This window comes from Lingula anatina, chromosome 1 (genome assembly GCF_051362555.1).
Source record: "Lingula anatina isolate TDL-2025a chromosome 1, LinAna3.0, whole genome shotgun sequence".
Taxonomy (NCBI): Eukaryota; Metazoa; Brachiopoda; class Lingulata; order Lingulida; family Lingulidae; genus Lingula; species Lingula anatina.
Genome location: NC_141767.1, coordinates 65,868,463 through 65,884,235, shown reverse-complemented (window position 1 = coordinate 65,884,235; position 15,773 = coordinate 65,868,463). Strand labels below are relative to the sequence as shown.

Genomic DNA, 15,773 nt, shown 5'->3' with positions numbered 1-15,773 from the left:
ATAACGACGATTTTACTGCGAGTTGATTGGATAAAATTATGGGGAAATAATCCTTCAGCGCCCTCTACAGGTAAAAGCACGTGTAGTTTATTAGCAAGTGGACATAGAAGTGCATCCACAAATTGTCAGTGATGGGAAAAAAGAAAGCCAAGAATGATAACGGAACAAAAGACAAAGATCGAGATGTTGTTGACGAACAAAGTAAGTAGAGTGCTATCGTTATATGTGGCAAAATAATACATTAAAGTGAGTAATATGCTAATGCCGAGCAGTATGACTGAAGACCGCTGGTACATGTACATGTACATTGTAATAATGGCAAACATTGCAGACAGTGAGGTAAAACATTACAGTGTTATCTCAGTGATCGGCATTTTATATAGTGGCATAATGCAATAACTATTGAAATTATCCCAAATTGTTTTACGTTTTTGTTCATTTTATTTCAGAAAAGAAAAATTATTCTTTACCAGTCGGTCCTGGAGTAGATGAAGCTCAACTCCCAAAGGTAATTGATGCAAAATTTCAGACCTCATCGCAAATGTGCAAGAAGGAATGTATACCATGCAAATGAGGTATACAGATTTTCTTGCAAACTTAAAGTACTCTTGCAAATTATAATTTGTAGCAGCTATACAAATTTAGCTGTTCAATATTTACCCTATAGGTTTGTTCCCAGAGTTTGGTTTTCTTTTCAACCCTCAGTCTGTATGCATAAGTTCATTCAACAAGGTGACTGATAACGTGTATTCTTAAGACCTGATCAGCAGATATACAGAGTATCAGATCTATTTATTTTTACACAAATTATAAATGTACATTTTCATCAAACAGTTTTGACAATTGAATGCATGTCCCCATAGGAATTTCCATAATATATGCCAAGTGGTCAGTTTCTTGTAAGTGAACAGTTTGCTGTTGTTATTTCAGGTATCTATTCCCAAGGACAAGAAAGCAGCTATCCTTGATGTGATCCAAGAAAGTAAAGCACAACATAAAATTCTAGGACTTGTTTCTAACAGACTAACTGCTAAAAAATTAACTGTAAGTTAGGAAAACATTCAGTAGTTTGTCAGTTATTGAAAAGTTCCACTTGTTGTTTTAATTGTGATAAAGCAGTCATTTCAAAGTATCTGATAAGGAATATTTCAGTTATAGACTCCCTTTTTTTGCTTGGTTTAAAAGAATTTTTTTGCAAATCAGATTAGATGAGAAGTTTGCTTTTTTATTGAAACCAGAAAAGCCTTTATTTTTTGAGATAATTATATTAGATATTTATTATTATTATTATTATTATTATTTCTAGGACATGTACAACAGTTTATCTGGAGCTGGTTTCAGTCATGATCAGATAGACAAGGCTCTGACTAACACTGTCATCTATGGAGGAGACTTGATTGATGCCCTGGACTGGCTCTGCTTATATACTCCTAATGGTAAGGGCTTATCAACTCCCCAAGAAGGATATGTTTTGCCTTTGTTAGTGTGTTAGTTATCAGTCCATCTTAAAATGTTATGGATGAATTTTGATATAATTTTCAGAATAGGTCAGATAGATTTTGGGATCCATTAATTAATGATTTAAAAGATTATTAGAACAATGATAGAACTGCATTGGCAGTTTTCTAAAAGCATTTTCAAGTTTTTGTTCTGTGCAATATTTTGTATTTATCAAGAGCAGAAAAGTAAAGAAATAGGTAAGGAAGTGTTATTTTAAAGAATCAACTTGAGTAAATTATATGAGTATTATTCTAGACAAACTACCAACAGGCTTCTCTCAGACATTTACTGAAGCAGAGGCAAAGGTGAGGCCTAAGTTTGTGGAAACTGTGCCTGAGGAGGCCCAGAGTAGTTCCAGCAAAGTGCAAGAGAATGCCACTCCAGAGGTGCTGGAATCTAAAGACAAAACTGCAAAGGTATAGTGTAGTGCATCTTCACAATAATATAGTTATATAATTGATATTTTAATTTGCAAGACAGAGACAATGAGCAAACTTTATAGAAATGCTTTAAGTTTTTCAGATTTATATACTGTAACATTATGCCAAAGAAAAATTGAACTAGTGGGCTGTTAAGTGCATTGTCACATGCTGCACTGAATTTGACTACAACTTGGCCATATGTTACCTATTGTTTTATGTTCTGAATTGAATCAGAATGTCTTTCTTTTTTGCAGGATCAAAGTAAAGAAACAGATATGAAGTCTTGGATACTTCAGTACATGGAGGAAGAGTCAGATGATGAAGAAGATTTTGATGGGGGTGGAAATGTGAAAGAAGAAGACATAGACCCAGTAAGTGAAAATGTTTGAAGCTAGTGACATTTTGATAATTTCCCTTTGATATTTCCAGTAGACATATGGTCATAATCTGGTATACTGTAAATAGTCGTCATCTTCATCACCTTTGGCATGGACATCAAATAAATTATTGTAGAAGAGGATAGTTGTGATGTTCACATTGTGTACTTCAGAATGAGCAGTATCTCCTAGCTACTGCCAAGCTGATGGATGCCAAGGAGGAAGCTAGTCAAGCCAAGCAGCATGGAGACAAGAAAACACAGATGGCAGCCTCAGCCAAAATTAGACAATACTTACAAGGTACGCACTGCATTTTTTGTTAACAGACATTACACAATAATAGTAGCCTGTTAGAAAATTTGTTACTAGTCAGTTATTAATTAACAAAGAAATATGTTTATAACTGTTGAGGTGTACTGCTCTCCATTGAAAAATAATATCATAAGTTAGGCTCACTTGGTTGAACCTTAATCGTCAGTTTTGGTTTTAGGTCATTGATCTTAAATTCAAAAAGCACACTTCATCTCCTTCTCCTTACTGTTCAATCCATCTATAAACTTGCAGTGTCATCGAGCAGTCAGTGTGGCAAAAAAGTTGTCAAATGATAGGACAGCCAATAGTGTACTTCCTGATGTTAGGACTGAAATCTTTTTCATAAAAACTTAATCTGAGTGAAGATTAAGATGATTTGTTTGAGATTGAATCTAAATTTCTTGTGACAGACCTGTGTTTTTTTTATGAATATTGGTATTTACAGTATGTTACTTTTCTTTGCAGAGATCTCTGTCCTAGAAAAGCATCCAAATTTTAACCCTGCTGTAAGTATCAAAGGGGTCAAAGAGGAGGTCAAATCGGAAGAACTGCTGCCTCAAAAAGAACCTGCAAAAGATGTAGAAGAAGAAGGGCTTGGTTTTGCACTATTTGAGCAGGCTGCTGAAAAAGATGGTAGGTGGTTTCTTATGTATTTTTTTATTTTTACAAAAAACTTCAACAGTCTAGTACAGATATTTCCCCAAAATGTTTGGGCATTAGGCAAAGAAATGCATTTGCATGTTGTAATTTGCAAGGATTGAAATGCTCTTTTCAGAAAAGCCTTCTCCTACCAAAGTACCATCAAGAAAAGATTTGGATATCAGAACTTTTGAATATACCAGAAAACAGTGGACAGGGAAGTCTCCCAAACAGTTCCTGATTGACTGGTGTAGGAAAAACTTACCTAAAAGTAAACCACCTTCATTCCACAGAATAGATGTGAGGTCAAACTTGTTTAGGTGCAGGTAAATGCTTCTAATTGGGATTTAGTGTTTTATTTACTGTTAAAGTTTTGTATGAAATTATATAGCACATTTGTGACTTAGTATTGTAAAGTTGTGTCAGCATTTTCATTAATCACTGTCCTGTTGATTAAAAAATACTGTCTTGTGGCCATTATCTTTGTAAAATAATAAACAGATGATGTTTATCACACCGCTTTATTTTTTTTTTGTCAGGGCAAAAATTCAGCGCAGTAAAGATGATTTCTTGGAAGTTTGCTCAGATATTGTGTGTGAGAATGTAAAGGAGGCAGAACATGTGGCTGCAACTTTAGCTTTGTACCACCTGTGTAAAGGACAGGTAGATTTAATGTCTTATCTGATGAAATTTTACTCAAAAGTATACATCACTTACAGCTTTTCTACTCGCAGAGATGTATTATTTGCAACTTAATAGCTATTTCAAGCACTGATGTGGTTTTACTTGTTTCCAATAACCACCTGTCATTGAACAGATTAAGACTTCAGTTGTGAACCAAGTTGTACATTTTTTCCTGACATAATATGTTTTCTATGTTGTAGAGAGTGTACCAGCTGCTGCCGCCACCATACAGAGATGTGTGGATGGAGTGGCAGGACGCAGAGACCAAACAACATCAAGAGCGTAAAGAAGAAGCCAATAAAGTAAGTTGGATCATGATGCAAGCATTTTGGACAATTATCAATAGTAAAAAAATTGTTAGCAATTAAATGTTTATCAGATTTTAAAAAAAGAAGTGGAAAAACTTCAAGGGTTTTTAAATTTGGTCATATATGGTATTTATATCAGACTATAAAAATACTTTTCTTTCTTTTTTTTTTAGCCAAGAGATCAGCTAGTCACAAGATTGTTGAAGAAACTCAAGTTGGATGCTGACAGCAGCACACCATCCCTGACAAAGGAAGAAGAGCAGACGGTGGATGCTAGTGAAGGATCATGGGAAGATCTGGCTGATGATTGGGTAATTAAGATATTGTTGGGTTCATCTTAATTTGCTCTTTTTGATATTCCGTTTGGTTAAGTTGGTCAATAATACTATGCATGTGTTAGAGTGTAGCACTTTGTTAAATGACTCTGTAAAGCAGGTTAGTTAGGAGCCTCTCATACATAGTAACAATTTAGCATTGGCATACAGTGTTCCAATGTTTTTTTTAGGAAATGACTGAGCCAGATTTACCTACACAGACAAAACCACACCAGCAAAAGAAAAAGTATCTGTCTGAACACATGAAGAGGGAATTTCTAGAGAGAACTAAGAAATCAAACTATCAGAAGCTTCTTGAGAGCAGAACCCAGTTACCAGTCTTTCAGGAGCGAGGAGCCATTGTTGATGTCATCTGTAGAAATCAAGTTGTTGTGATTGCTGGAGAAACTGGTAGTGGGAAAAGTACACAGATACCACAGTTTATTCTTGAGGTACTTATATCATTGCTTTAGATAGAACACATTGAAAACAATTGCTTATAAATATACTTTCTTTACTAACCTTTGTTAGAATGGTTTGTAGAGAAAAAGTAATAAATATGAAGTAATATTTTATGTATGCTGTTCTCTCTTTTCACACCCTCTGCTTATTTAGGAATATCTAAGACGTGACAGTATAGAAAGTTGCAATGTAATTGTCACTGAGCCACGCAGGATCTCTACAATCAGCCTGGCCAACAGAGTGTCAGAAGAGCTTGGAGAGGGGGCGCCAGGTAGCAAGACAAGCCTCTGTGGCTACCAGATCAGGTTTGAGTCCAGGATATGTGACACTACCAGGCTTGTCTACTGTACCACTGGGGTGCTACTGAGGAAGATGCAGCAGGATGCCACTTTACAGGATGTTACTCATATTGTAGTAGATGAGGTATAAGATTTATTTAGCACATTACTTTTCAGTGATTCTTTCATGTATATTCAGAGGTCACTTTGAATTTTTGTTGTTTGGAATTATCTTAAGAAGTCTTACCATTGCATTGCAAGTAAACAGGGTTCATTGAATTATTGCATCAAAAGTGGATAGTTATCATGGCACTGTTTTCTCAGGTTCATGAACGTAGCATGCAGTCAGATTTCCTGTTGGTAATACTGAAGAAGCTGTTGGTTCTGAGGCCTGACCTGAAGGTGATTCTGATGAGTGCAACTGTGGACAGCCACAAGTTCTCCTCTTACTTCCAGCACTGCCCTGTGCTGCACATACCTGGGAGAACTTTCCCTGTAGAGGTATGTGAGAAAATACTAGGGCACTGCCCTTTTTTGTAGGGTGTACTTTTAAAATGTTAGAAACATTTTTTTCAGTGATTCCTTTGTGACTATTAGGCAGATTATACATGGTCATTTTCAATACCATAGAGCATTGTGTTGAAATAATGTCTGCATACCAAGATGACTTTAATAAATAGTATTGCTCTGTTTATGATAAGTCCACGGAATGTGGATGTCACATTGCCAATCACTGTGTCTTATAATTGATTTGTTTTTGCAGGTGCTTTATTTGGAAGATGTCATAGAAAAAAGTGGTTATGTTTTAGAAGAAGATTCCAAATATGCCCTAAAGAATCAAGAAAATGAGGTACATGCTTTAATTTACAATTTTAAACACTATTTCAGTTCATATTAAAATATTAGTGTTATAAGGTTAGAAAGCTGAAAATGTGGTAACTGCATGTGAATCTTTTTCTTTTGTTTTCAGGAACATGCTGTATTGTCTGTGACGGAACATGGAGGAAATACTTCCAAAATGGATGTTTACTGGACAAAAGATGATCCTTCTGCTGGGGATGTGGTATGTATCTTTTAATAGTTATGACTTGTTTACAGTTATTGTCTTTTATTTAAATCATTGATATAGTCATTGATATTGAGTTGTGCTGAAATAAAACTAATATGTATCTCACTTGTAGAGTGGCCTTGACCCCAGTGTCTATAGTTTGAAGACAAGAAAAGCAGTTTCACTAATGAATCCTGAGAGAATTAATATGGAGCTGATTGTGGTAAGCAAATATGTCTCTTCTGGGGTAAAGATTTTACCTCAATAATTGCAATTCAATGAAGCCAAAATGAAGAGATGGCAATAGCTATGAAAATTATAAAAACCATCTAATTAGTTGTAGAATACTCATATGCATACACCACTCAAAACCAATATGTATTTATTAATTTTATCAGTACCAATTAGTTTTTACATTTCCTCTCCAGGATCTGATCCATTTTGTGGAAAGTTCTGCAGATTTCTGTGGTCTTGATGGTGCTGTACTGATCTTCCTGCCTGGACTGCTGGACATCCAGGAGTGTTATGACAGCCTCATGACAGACAAGACATTTTCTGATGAAAGCAGGTGAAAAACATCATTTCATTAAATAACAGTGTGTTATTTTATTTCAAACATGCAGTCCTATTGAAGATTTTCAGCAGAAACTAAGAAGGCATTCAGCAGAACTATATTCAGGCATAGACCAACTCTCAGATGTGGTTCACCAAGGTACATCCTTCTTTTGGACATCAAAGTATATTTTATATCAAAATGTGTACACTGCATGAAAAAACACCTTTTATTGCCTTTCATTTATCTACAAAATGTTATCGAAAGATGATCCCTCATCTTTGATCATCTTTTCCTGACGAAAAGGTCATCTTTCACCTTTCAGTTGTAAAAGGTCATCTTTTTATCAACTTTTATCTCTCGGAAAGACCATCATTCACATTTTCATTAACTTTCAGTTTTCAAAAGTTCAACTATCACCTTTTACAGTGCGAAAGGCCACCTTACATTCCGTTTTTGTTAACTGGAAAGGTCACATTTTGTTTATCTTTTATTTTCCGAAAGCTTAAAACTGACTTTATAATATCGCGTGGTGATCTTTTGTATATATACTTTTTATTTTATGTACATGACTTAATTCCCCATTTTACAGTAAGCGCAGTATGGAAAAAGCGAATACTTTTGCAAATTGTTTGCATGATGAAATGTTTTGGACTTAGATTAAAGTATTCAACAGATAGATTAAATGTGGTGCTTTGCATTTTGGAGAAATAATTACATAATCGTAGATTGGCCGGAGTATATGTACAAATATATAGCATTCAGTGCAGTGAAAGAAATGTTCATCGCCTTCCACCTGAGGTAGACATATAATTTTGACGCTTTGAACGACAAACAACTTTCAGAATCGAAAGTAACTTATATTTTTATTCCAATATTGTCAGGATTTAAATACAGCAAATCAAAAATTTATATGTCAGAGGTCACATCTCCATATTTGCCTAGATAATTTCTTTCACAGGAAATGATCTCCATCGCCATGACAAAAAAAAAAAAAAAAAAAAAACCTCTGGACAGAAGCTATCGTTGCTGTCTCATTTATCAGTTATGTCAGGATTTTTGCATTGACTGTCAAAAAAGTGCTTGAGGTCACCTCTCCATAATTTGCCTGGCTGGAGGATCGTCTCTAAACAGAAAACCACCCCTCCTCAACAAAAAAGGCAATAGGATCTCTTGTCACTAACTGTTATTTTCAGTAATGTCAGGATTTTTGCATTGATTGCACCAAGTCAAAATAGTGTTTGAGGTCACCTCTCCATAATTTGCCTGGCTAGAGGATCGTCTCTAAACAGAAAACCACCCCTCCTTGACAAAAAAGGTTAAGGATCTCTCGTCACTTACTTTGTTATTTTCAGTTATGTCAGTATTTGCACTAATGGTAGCAGGTCAAAATAGTGTTTGAGGTCACCTCCCCATAATTTGCCTGGCTAGAGGATCATTTCTAAACAGAAAACCACCTCTCCTTGACAAAAAAGGTTATAGGATCTCTCGTCACTAACTTTGTTATTTGCAGTTATGTCAGTATTTGCAGTGATTGTAGCAAGTAAAAAAAATAATAATAATAATTACAATATATGCCAGAGGCCACCTCTCCATAGTTTGCCTGACAAGGGGATCGTTTCTAAGGAGAAAACCACTCTACAATTCTTATGATGTGTTTAAGGCTCCAGAGAGCAAGTTTTATCTCATGCATAGTCCCTAATAGTAAGGCCCTGGGCATGATGGAAATATTTCACTGAAGTTAGATAAGTAGTAATCAGCTATGCAGTTTGAATTTGTTTATATTGGAAATGGTAATATTATTGACAGACTGTAACTGTTTGCATATCCCTAATTCATCTTGCTTACACTGCTGTAGTTAATCTAAATATCAGAGGAAAATTATCAACCATACATAACTGTTTGCTTATTCTCCTTGCTCAGAGCAAGTCAGTCTCTCCTTTACTATTTTAGCATGTTTAAGTCCATAAATCTGACAGAGAGGGGGTCTGAGGTAAACACAGTGAGGTTATACATGTAGGTTAACAATTTCTATTGTGGCTGCAGACTGGGAATTCATGTAACAGGAACACAGAAACGCAGCCTTCTTTTAGATGTTCATCTCTTTTCTTGTGACGACAGGCACTCCTTTTTCATCCTTGGGACACCCCATTCCTTTATAAAAGAAAAGACATACTGAATAATTGAAACATGGAAGTTTATGCTTGAATTTCAAGGATTTGAAGCCATATCATGATATAGTACCAAAACAATTCAATTGCTAAAGCTGAGCGTTACCATATCTGCACATCCACGATACTGGGTAACAACACTGTGACATAAGCATTGAAATTTCAATGTGTTTTTGCTTTAAATTCATAAATTTTACAAAATGTAACATTAAACACATATAAAAATAATTCGGAAAGAGTTTACTTAACTCCAAAGAGATGGGAAAGCATGCTACGATCCTGAACCGTAAGTTTCATTTAATAATCATGTGACCTGGTCATTATGTCATCAATGGAAATCTCCACTCTTTATGCTTAAGTCCCTGGGCCGAATCTGAATGGGGAAATGAGACTACACGCTAGCTGTGATTTGGTTGTCGTGCATCAAGGCCCCCCCCCCCTTGTAATCCAACACATGGGAATATTTTGACACACTTTTAAAATGATAACCCCTTGTTGTTACCCCGTATCGTGGACGTGCAGATATATTTCCAAAGTTCACAGTGAGTATAGCCGGTCAAACGTTAGAACAGACAAAAGCCAAGCCCAATGAAACTCAGTATAATTCGATCCTTTCTCATGAGACGGCTCAATTACCCTGCAATATGCAGTGCTTCGAGAAAGAATCCCGCTTTAATCCCAGAAGCATGCTTTGGCTATAATTTGTGTTAAGATACACTGTGCGAACATTACTGAAATCACTATTTCACCTACCTTGTGAAATGATGACCGGCTGCCCCCTGTCTTATCATCTATATTATTGCCTCTTTCTGTTTTAGTCTTGAATAAAACAAGAGGCAAAAGGTGCGTTCTTCTTGCCATTAATATAGCGTTAGGTCAATGCTAGAAAATCGGCGCGAAAGATATCCCATTACAGACTATCTGCGCGTGCGCACGGCCAGGCGGTTAAAAATGCGCAGGGACTGCTAGGCTGTGTAGGCCGGTCACAGAAGATTTTTTAAGCCTCCGTATTGATTATGGTCGACTTCTTTGCAAGATGGCGTTTGTTGCGGCGATAATATAACTGATGAGGATGAAGAGAAGGTGTAAATGCATCAGGTAGGTCTAATATAACATTTGAATCAATCATATTTAAGGGAACATCCGTGTCAGGGACGACCAAGAGGGCTTTTATGAGCGGAGAACAGACCGTGCCGAAAAAAGATTATCACGATCGTAAAACAATAGTTAATCAAACTTTCTGACCTTTTTATTAGAATACTGCAAAAAGTTTACGTCAAAGTACAGCCACGCGTACAAGTAAAGATTCTGTACATGTATTAAACTGGCCTGTATTAATCCCATTGAGTCGACCTACATTCCTTGACCTAAATTCCAGGCAGGGTTATATAATCAATGCACTTGTTACTGCGTACCAGTCAATAACTCAAAACAAATCTTTAAATTTCACCTTTATTGTTCACGCACATTTTGTAGCTATTTATAATGAATTCTAAGGTGAATTCTGGGGTGAATTCTGAGGTGAGTTCTGAAGTGAGTTCTGAGGCGTTTTCTGATGTGGTGAAACTAAACAAAAAATAAGTAAAATAGATAAATAATAATAATAATAAATAAACATATTACATTAAGTGTACACACAAATGCAAATAAAGAATGGAGAGAGAGAGAGAGAGAGATACGAACACGCAAATATCGACAATATGACTAAACTATGAAATTAAATATATATCTATAGTACTTACACAACATTCGGCAACTTAAAAATTGAGTACACAGTAACGTGGCGGCCAGGAAAGCAATTGTCTAGAAGGATAATGTACATGTCGACTAAATATATATATATTGATATAAAAAAGATGACTTTATACTAATATCACCTGACTTAATGAATAACTAATAGGTGACGACGGTTTACAAATCTTTTATATCAAAATAAATGAACAACTAAATATGTACATATCCAAAGTGTTCTACGTGTCTTACCTTATTACATTTCGAAGAGAAAAAACCTGACCGCACCCAGAAGTGGTGTGCGCTCGCTTTTATAGTGAGCGTTGTCAAAAAGTACTCAAATATTCATGACCCTATTACAGCGACATTGCAGTAGGTGTGATAACGTGATATATTTGTCGATGTCGACAACAGCACTGGTTCACTCGCAGGGTTCAAACAGCACTTTGACTGCTTGAATGTAGCCTTGTATGTGTATTCAGTCTGTTTATGACATTTAAAGTACTTGAAATTGCTATTAGCCTTACCAAGGCCATGTATTTCATTATTTTTGTCTTAAAAAGTACTTGAATTTGATCAGTTAGAAATTTGTTGAATGATTATTACGAATCTTGTTGTTTTTAACCTGAATGTAGACAGTAGCATGCTGGGGGAATGCCCTTTTTAACCTTTCAATTTTTTCTCATGTTTCGTCATTAGTGTATTAAAATACAAAGTTTGTGTAAAATGATGCACCTCTTTTCTATGTAAACTAAAAATGACAGTAAGGCCATTAAAAGAGTCATTGAAAAGGTCTTGATTTAGAGCCTCAGAAATCCTTCAATTTGCTTTTATGTTGCTGTATGAATCCTGAGCAGTAATCATGTTTTCATCAATGAAAACTGTTTGTATGATATTACACTAAAAGAATTCGCTGTCTTAAAAAATCTCTTTATTTCTTTTCCAGATGCTATTAAAAGACAGGCTTTCTACATGGCTGAATAGCATATAAAAGCAAACAAAGTGGATGGACTAAAACTAAGGCCCAATCAAGTTGCCTATCAGTGATCATGAATGCATATTTTCTTCATTACTTGTAGCTATTTCATTATTCATATTTCCCTAATTGAAAACTTTTTACATGATATTACATTCAAATAATTCACTCTTTTTATTTCTTTACCAGGTGCCATTAAAAGATACTACAGATCTGAAAAGTAGGAGGATGTTCTAAAACAAGCAAAAGGACTGGATGAGCTTAAACAAAAAATATGGAAAAAAGGAAGAGGTACTATTATAGGATCCTTTTTAAACCTTGTAAAATCTGTTTTAAGCCTTTTGATGGCTTTAAGTCCATAGTTTGAAAATTAAACATAATAAAAGTTGGCATTGTTTTTATCGTATTTGATTAGCATTAAAATGGACTGTTACCAAAAAACAATATTTATCATTACATACATCCTATTTTCCAGGAGGCAAAAGGGAAAGATTTGGGCAGGCAAAGTGTTCACTTGACAGACGCTTCCAGAAAAACTACTCCCACGAGAACGAGAAGTTACGCATATATAGTAGGACTAGTGGATCTGGCTGAAAGTACATTTAGAGAACATTTCCTGGGCCTTTCTTGGATTATCAAAACAAAAAATCAAAGTTCCTTGGATTATCAAAAAACTTTCAAAAGACAAGCGCAACCTGCACAAAAATGTTATAATGGAATAAATTATAAAAGTTTATGCCATGTGTTGTTCTATTTTATCAATATATTATTAAAGCGCCGCAATAAATATAACAGTAAAATACCTAACAAAAGAAGGAAAAATATAGTCTTTTCTTAAATAAAAAGGTTTGAAAAGGCTATCTTTTGTATCTGGAAAGTTGCACAAAAGGCATCTGAAAGTTGGACTTTTTGGCAGGAAAAGGTAGAGAAAAGTGGGTCATTAATATACCTTTTAGCATACAAAAAGCTGATGAATGATGAACTTGAGAATACCTTTTCTTCAAGCAAAAGATCGTCTTTTTGCAGCAAAAGGTGTATGAAAGTTCAACTTTTGTGTAGAGAAAAGGTGAAGAAAAGTGGGCCATTTGTATACCTTTTCACTTATACAAAAGTCATTCAAAAGATCATCTTTTACACCTTTCCTAAAAAAACGAAAGGTCTTGGAAAGATGTGAGAAGATGAATAAAAGAAGGCCTTTTGATCACCTTTCACGATATATAAAAGCTGATTTTTCATGCAGTGGTACTATATACTTATTGTGTATATCTATTTATGTGTTTCAGATACTGGATTGTCCCCCTTCACTCTGTCTTGACATCTAAAGATCAAAGTAAGGCATTCAGCATCCCTCCCAAGGAGATCAGAAAGGTAGTCATAGCAACCAATATTGCTGAGACTGGCATCACTATTCCAGATGTGGTTTTTGTCATTGATTCTGGAAAAGTGAAGGAAAACAGGTAGACGCATGTGGGTGTGTGTATGTGTATGTGTGCGTGTGCATTCGGTGTATGTTAGACACTCAGTCTGTAGTATTTGTTAGATGTGATTTTACATTATGAATGACTGAGCTGAAAGTGAAAGGAAGTGTGGTATGATGGTAATTAATCTTTTTAACAGATGAAAAAAATTGTTTTCAACTTGGGAAGTATTTTTGTAAAAATTGATTCTTGAACACATTATAGAATGTGGGTACTTGTAAGTGGAAAGAAATTGGATAGAATTGGCAAGCTAACTTACTAAAAAAACTCTGAAATGTTATTATTCAGGTACATAGAGAGCAAACAGATGAGCAGCCTGGAGGAGGTATATATCAGCCAGGCCAGTGCCAAGCAGAGACAGGGAAGAGCTGGCAGAGTGAGACCAGGAGTGTGCTTTAGGCTCTTCACTAGACACAAGTAAGAACATGACAGGTCCCCAGGGCCAGTTACCCCAGTACTCTCCTGCTGCAACTAGTACTACAGAAATTACAGTATTGACTGGATTATAAAATGCTTCTTCTAGGTGGGGCTTAACATGTCCAAAGTTATAGAACTGAATACTAAAATTGTTGTTACAGTTTTGATACATGTCCATATAGACGTATGTGAATAATAAATGTTTCTCCTATTAGGTATGACTTGATGAAGTCCTACTCTACCCCAGAAATATTGAGAGTTCCTTTGGAAGAACTTTGCCTCCATATCCTGGTAGGTTAAAATTCATCATGAAAAATAATTATCTTTTAGACATCATTTTACAATAGTTTCTTTTAAATAATAAAGAAAAAGTAATAGCACCAACAATTTTTTATCTTTATAATAGTTTTTCTGCTGAATTAAAATTTTAAAAAATGATGGAATTTAATTTTTTGCTAGATACCAATATATTTGAAACAAGTTAGTTTGGTAAAAAATGGTTTAACATGGTTTTCTTGAATTTTTAGAAAACTGAACAAGGAGATCCCACCACTTTCTTGTCCCAAGCCCTGGACCCCCCTAAGGCACAGTCTGTGACCAAGGCCATGTGCTTACTGAGGGAGGTAGGGGCTTGCACTGGTCAGCCTGCTACACTGACCCCTCTTGGTCACCATTTGGCCACACTGCCGGTCAGTGTGAGAATAGGGAAGATGTTACTTTATGGTGCTATGCTTGGCTGCCTAGAGCCCATTGTAAGTTTGATGCTGGACTTTGGCTCCTTTGACTTTTGCCCTGCATCATTTGTGTCTATTGTTGTTGTTGTTTTCTGTCTTGAGCATTTCTGTTATTTAATTTTAATATTGAAGTCAGACTTACATATATTTCATGAATAAATGATAATGGAACAGTAAGGCATACATTTTGTACTGTACCAGTTAAACTGGTCCCAACAAGTACCTGTTGCTACTTCAAACTACTGCTCTCTGTTGTATTCTAGTCTGTGATAGCTGCAGCTCTGACCAGTAAGCCTCCCTTTGTTGCTCCATTTAACCAGAGAGAACAAGCCAATCTGGCCAAGCAGGCTCTGGCTGTAGCTGCCTCCGACCATCTCACTATATGCAAGGCTTACTATGGGTGAGTGATATGCAGAAGACATTGATCTTTGAATGATTTGTTTTTATTTCAGGAGGAATTCAAATGCAGTTCAGAACTATACAAGTCACAGTTTAATTGTTTATGGTTTAATTAATTAACTGTTGTGATTTCAGTTTGTTGTAGTAAAAGTACAATGTTTTTTGTTGTAATATAAATTTGAATAGTAGGAACATTGTATGAATGGCAGTGAGGGTGAAAATTGATGTGTGTTATGTGTAGATAGCAATTATGGACCTTTTGTTTTTAAATCTCTATTGTTGCTTTTTAGTTGGAAAGATGCCCAGACACGAGGAAGACAAGCTGAAAGTTCATACTGCCAGAAACACTATCTGAAGAGGCAATCATTGATTGAAATGCAGGTGAAGTCTGATATTTAACTGAGCAATTTAGTTAGACTAGTAAGTCTTTCGCAAGACTTGAGATGTTTACCTGCATTTCCTTTTTTAGGTTGTTAGATACAAGAAAATGATTCAAAACTGTTGAAAATGTGATTTCTCCTTTTTTGTTGATATACATTATAAAACTTAATACATAAATTGATTTTCAAATTGCAGAATGTAAAAGAAGACTTGACTAAACTTATCCAAAAAATAGGATTTGACAAGGAAAGAGTAATGCAGGTTTCTCCTCAAGTTAACACTTCAAAAGCAAAAAAAGATGAAGTTTTAGAGATCAGTAAAACACCAAGCAGTGATGCCTCCTATAGTTTCAATATGAAGCAGATCTCATTAGTAAAGGCAGTGTTGGCAGCAGGACTGTACCCCAATGTGGCACAGATCAGTTATGAACCGCCTGTAGATGCTGTGGCTAATCCATCTAGAACTGTGTGTACTGGGACAACACCACAGGGAACACTACATGCACATCCTAGTTCTGTAAATAGATTTCTAGAAGCTAATGGCTGGCTGGTGTACCATGAAAAGGTGAGGTTATTTTGTGTGTATTTTT

The 15,773-nt window shown here is 35.5% G+C and overlaps 1 protein-coding gene and 1 long non-coding RNA gene across 2 annotated transcripts in view; one reads left to right on the top strand and one right to left on the bottom strand.

The window, feature by feature from the left end:
- Window positions 1–44: 44 nt before the first annotated feature.
- Window positions 45–15,773, top strand: part of LOC106172783 (ATP-dependent RNA helicase dhx29) — a 17,641-nt gene continuing 1,912 nt past the window's right edge. Inside the window, exons 1-26 of the mRNA XM_013553681.2 lie at window positions 45–201; window positions 450–508; window positions 931–1,044; window positions 1,307–1,436; window positions 1,756–1,916; window positions 2,177–2,293; window positions 2,473–2,599; window positions 3,077–3,244; window positions 3,387–3,576; window positions 3,790–3,913; window positions 4,135–4,236; window positions 4,416–4,553; window positions 4,748–5,008; window positions 5,172–5,441; window positions 5,621–5,797; window positions 6,060–6,146; window positions 6,267–6,359; window positions 6,478–6,567; window positions 6,773–6,912; window positions 13,059–13,232; window positions 13,542–13,670; window positions 13,886–13,961; window positions 14,198–14,422; window positions 14,668–14,804; window positions 15,094–15,184; window positions 15,380–15,748. Of these exons, the coding sequence (XP_013409135.2) occupies window positions 132–201; window positions 450–508; window positions 931–1,044; window positions 1,307–1,436; window positions 1,756–1,916; window positions 2,177–2,293; window positions 2,473–2,599; window positions 3,077–3,244; window positions 3,387–3,576; window positions 3,790–3,913; window positions 4,135–4,236; window positions 4,416–4,553; window positions 4,748–5,008; window positions 5,172–5,441; window positions 5,621–5,797; window positions 6,060–6,146; window positions 6,267–6,359; window positions 6,478–6,567; window positions 6,773–6,912; window positions 13,059–13,232; window positions 13,542–13,670; window positions 13,886–13,961; window positions 14,198–14,422; window positions 14,668–14,804; window positions 15,094–15,184; window positions 15,380–15,748 (3,819 nt within the window). The 5' untranslated portion in view covers window positions 45–131. The remainder of the gene's footprint in view (window positions 202–449; window positions 509–930; window positions 1,045–1,306; window positions 1,437–1,755; window positions 1,917–2,176; window positions 2,294–2,472; window positions 2,600–3,076; window positions 3,245–3,386; window positions 3,577–3,789; window positions 3,914–4,134; window positions 4,237–4,415; window positions 4,554–4,747; window positions 5,009–5,171; window positions 5,442–5,620; window positions 5,798–6,059; window positions 6,147–6,266; window positions 6,360–6,477; window positions 6,568–6,772; window positions 6,913–13,058; window positions 13,233–13,541; window positions 13,671–13,885; window positions 13,962–14,197; window positions 14,423–14,667; window positions 14,805–15,093; window positions 15,185–15,379; window positions 15,749–15,773) is intronic.
- Window positions 10,507–11,206, bottom strand: LOC106166583 (uncharacterized). Its single transcript, XR_015331981.1, has 2 exons — window positions 10,811–11,206; window positions 10,507–10,634 (listed from the first exon to the last, which is right to left on the bottom strand). It is a non-coding gene; the product is annotated as an uncharacterized LOC106166583 (long non-coding RNA).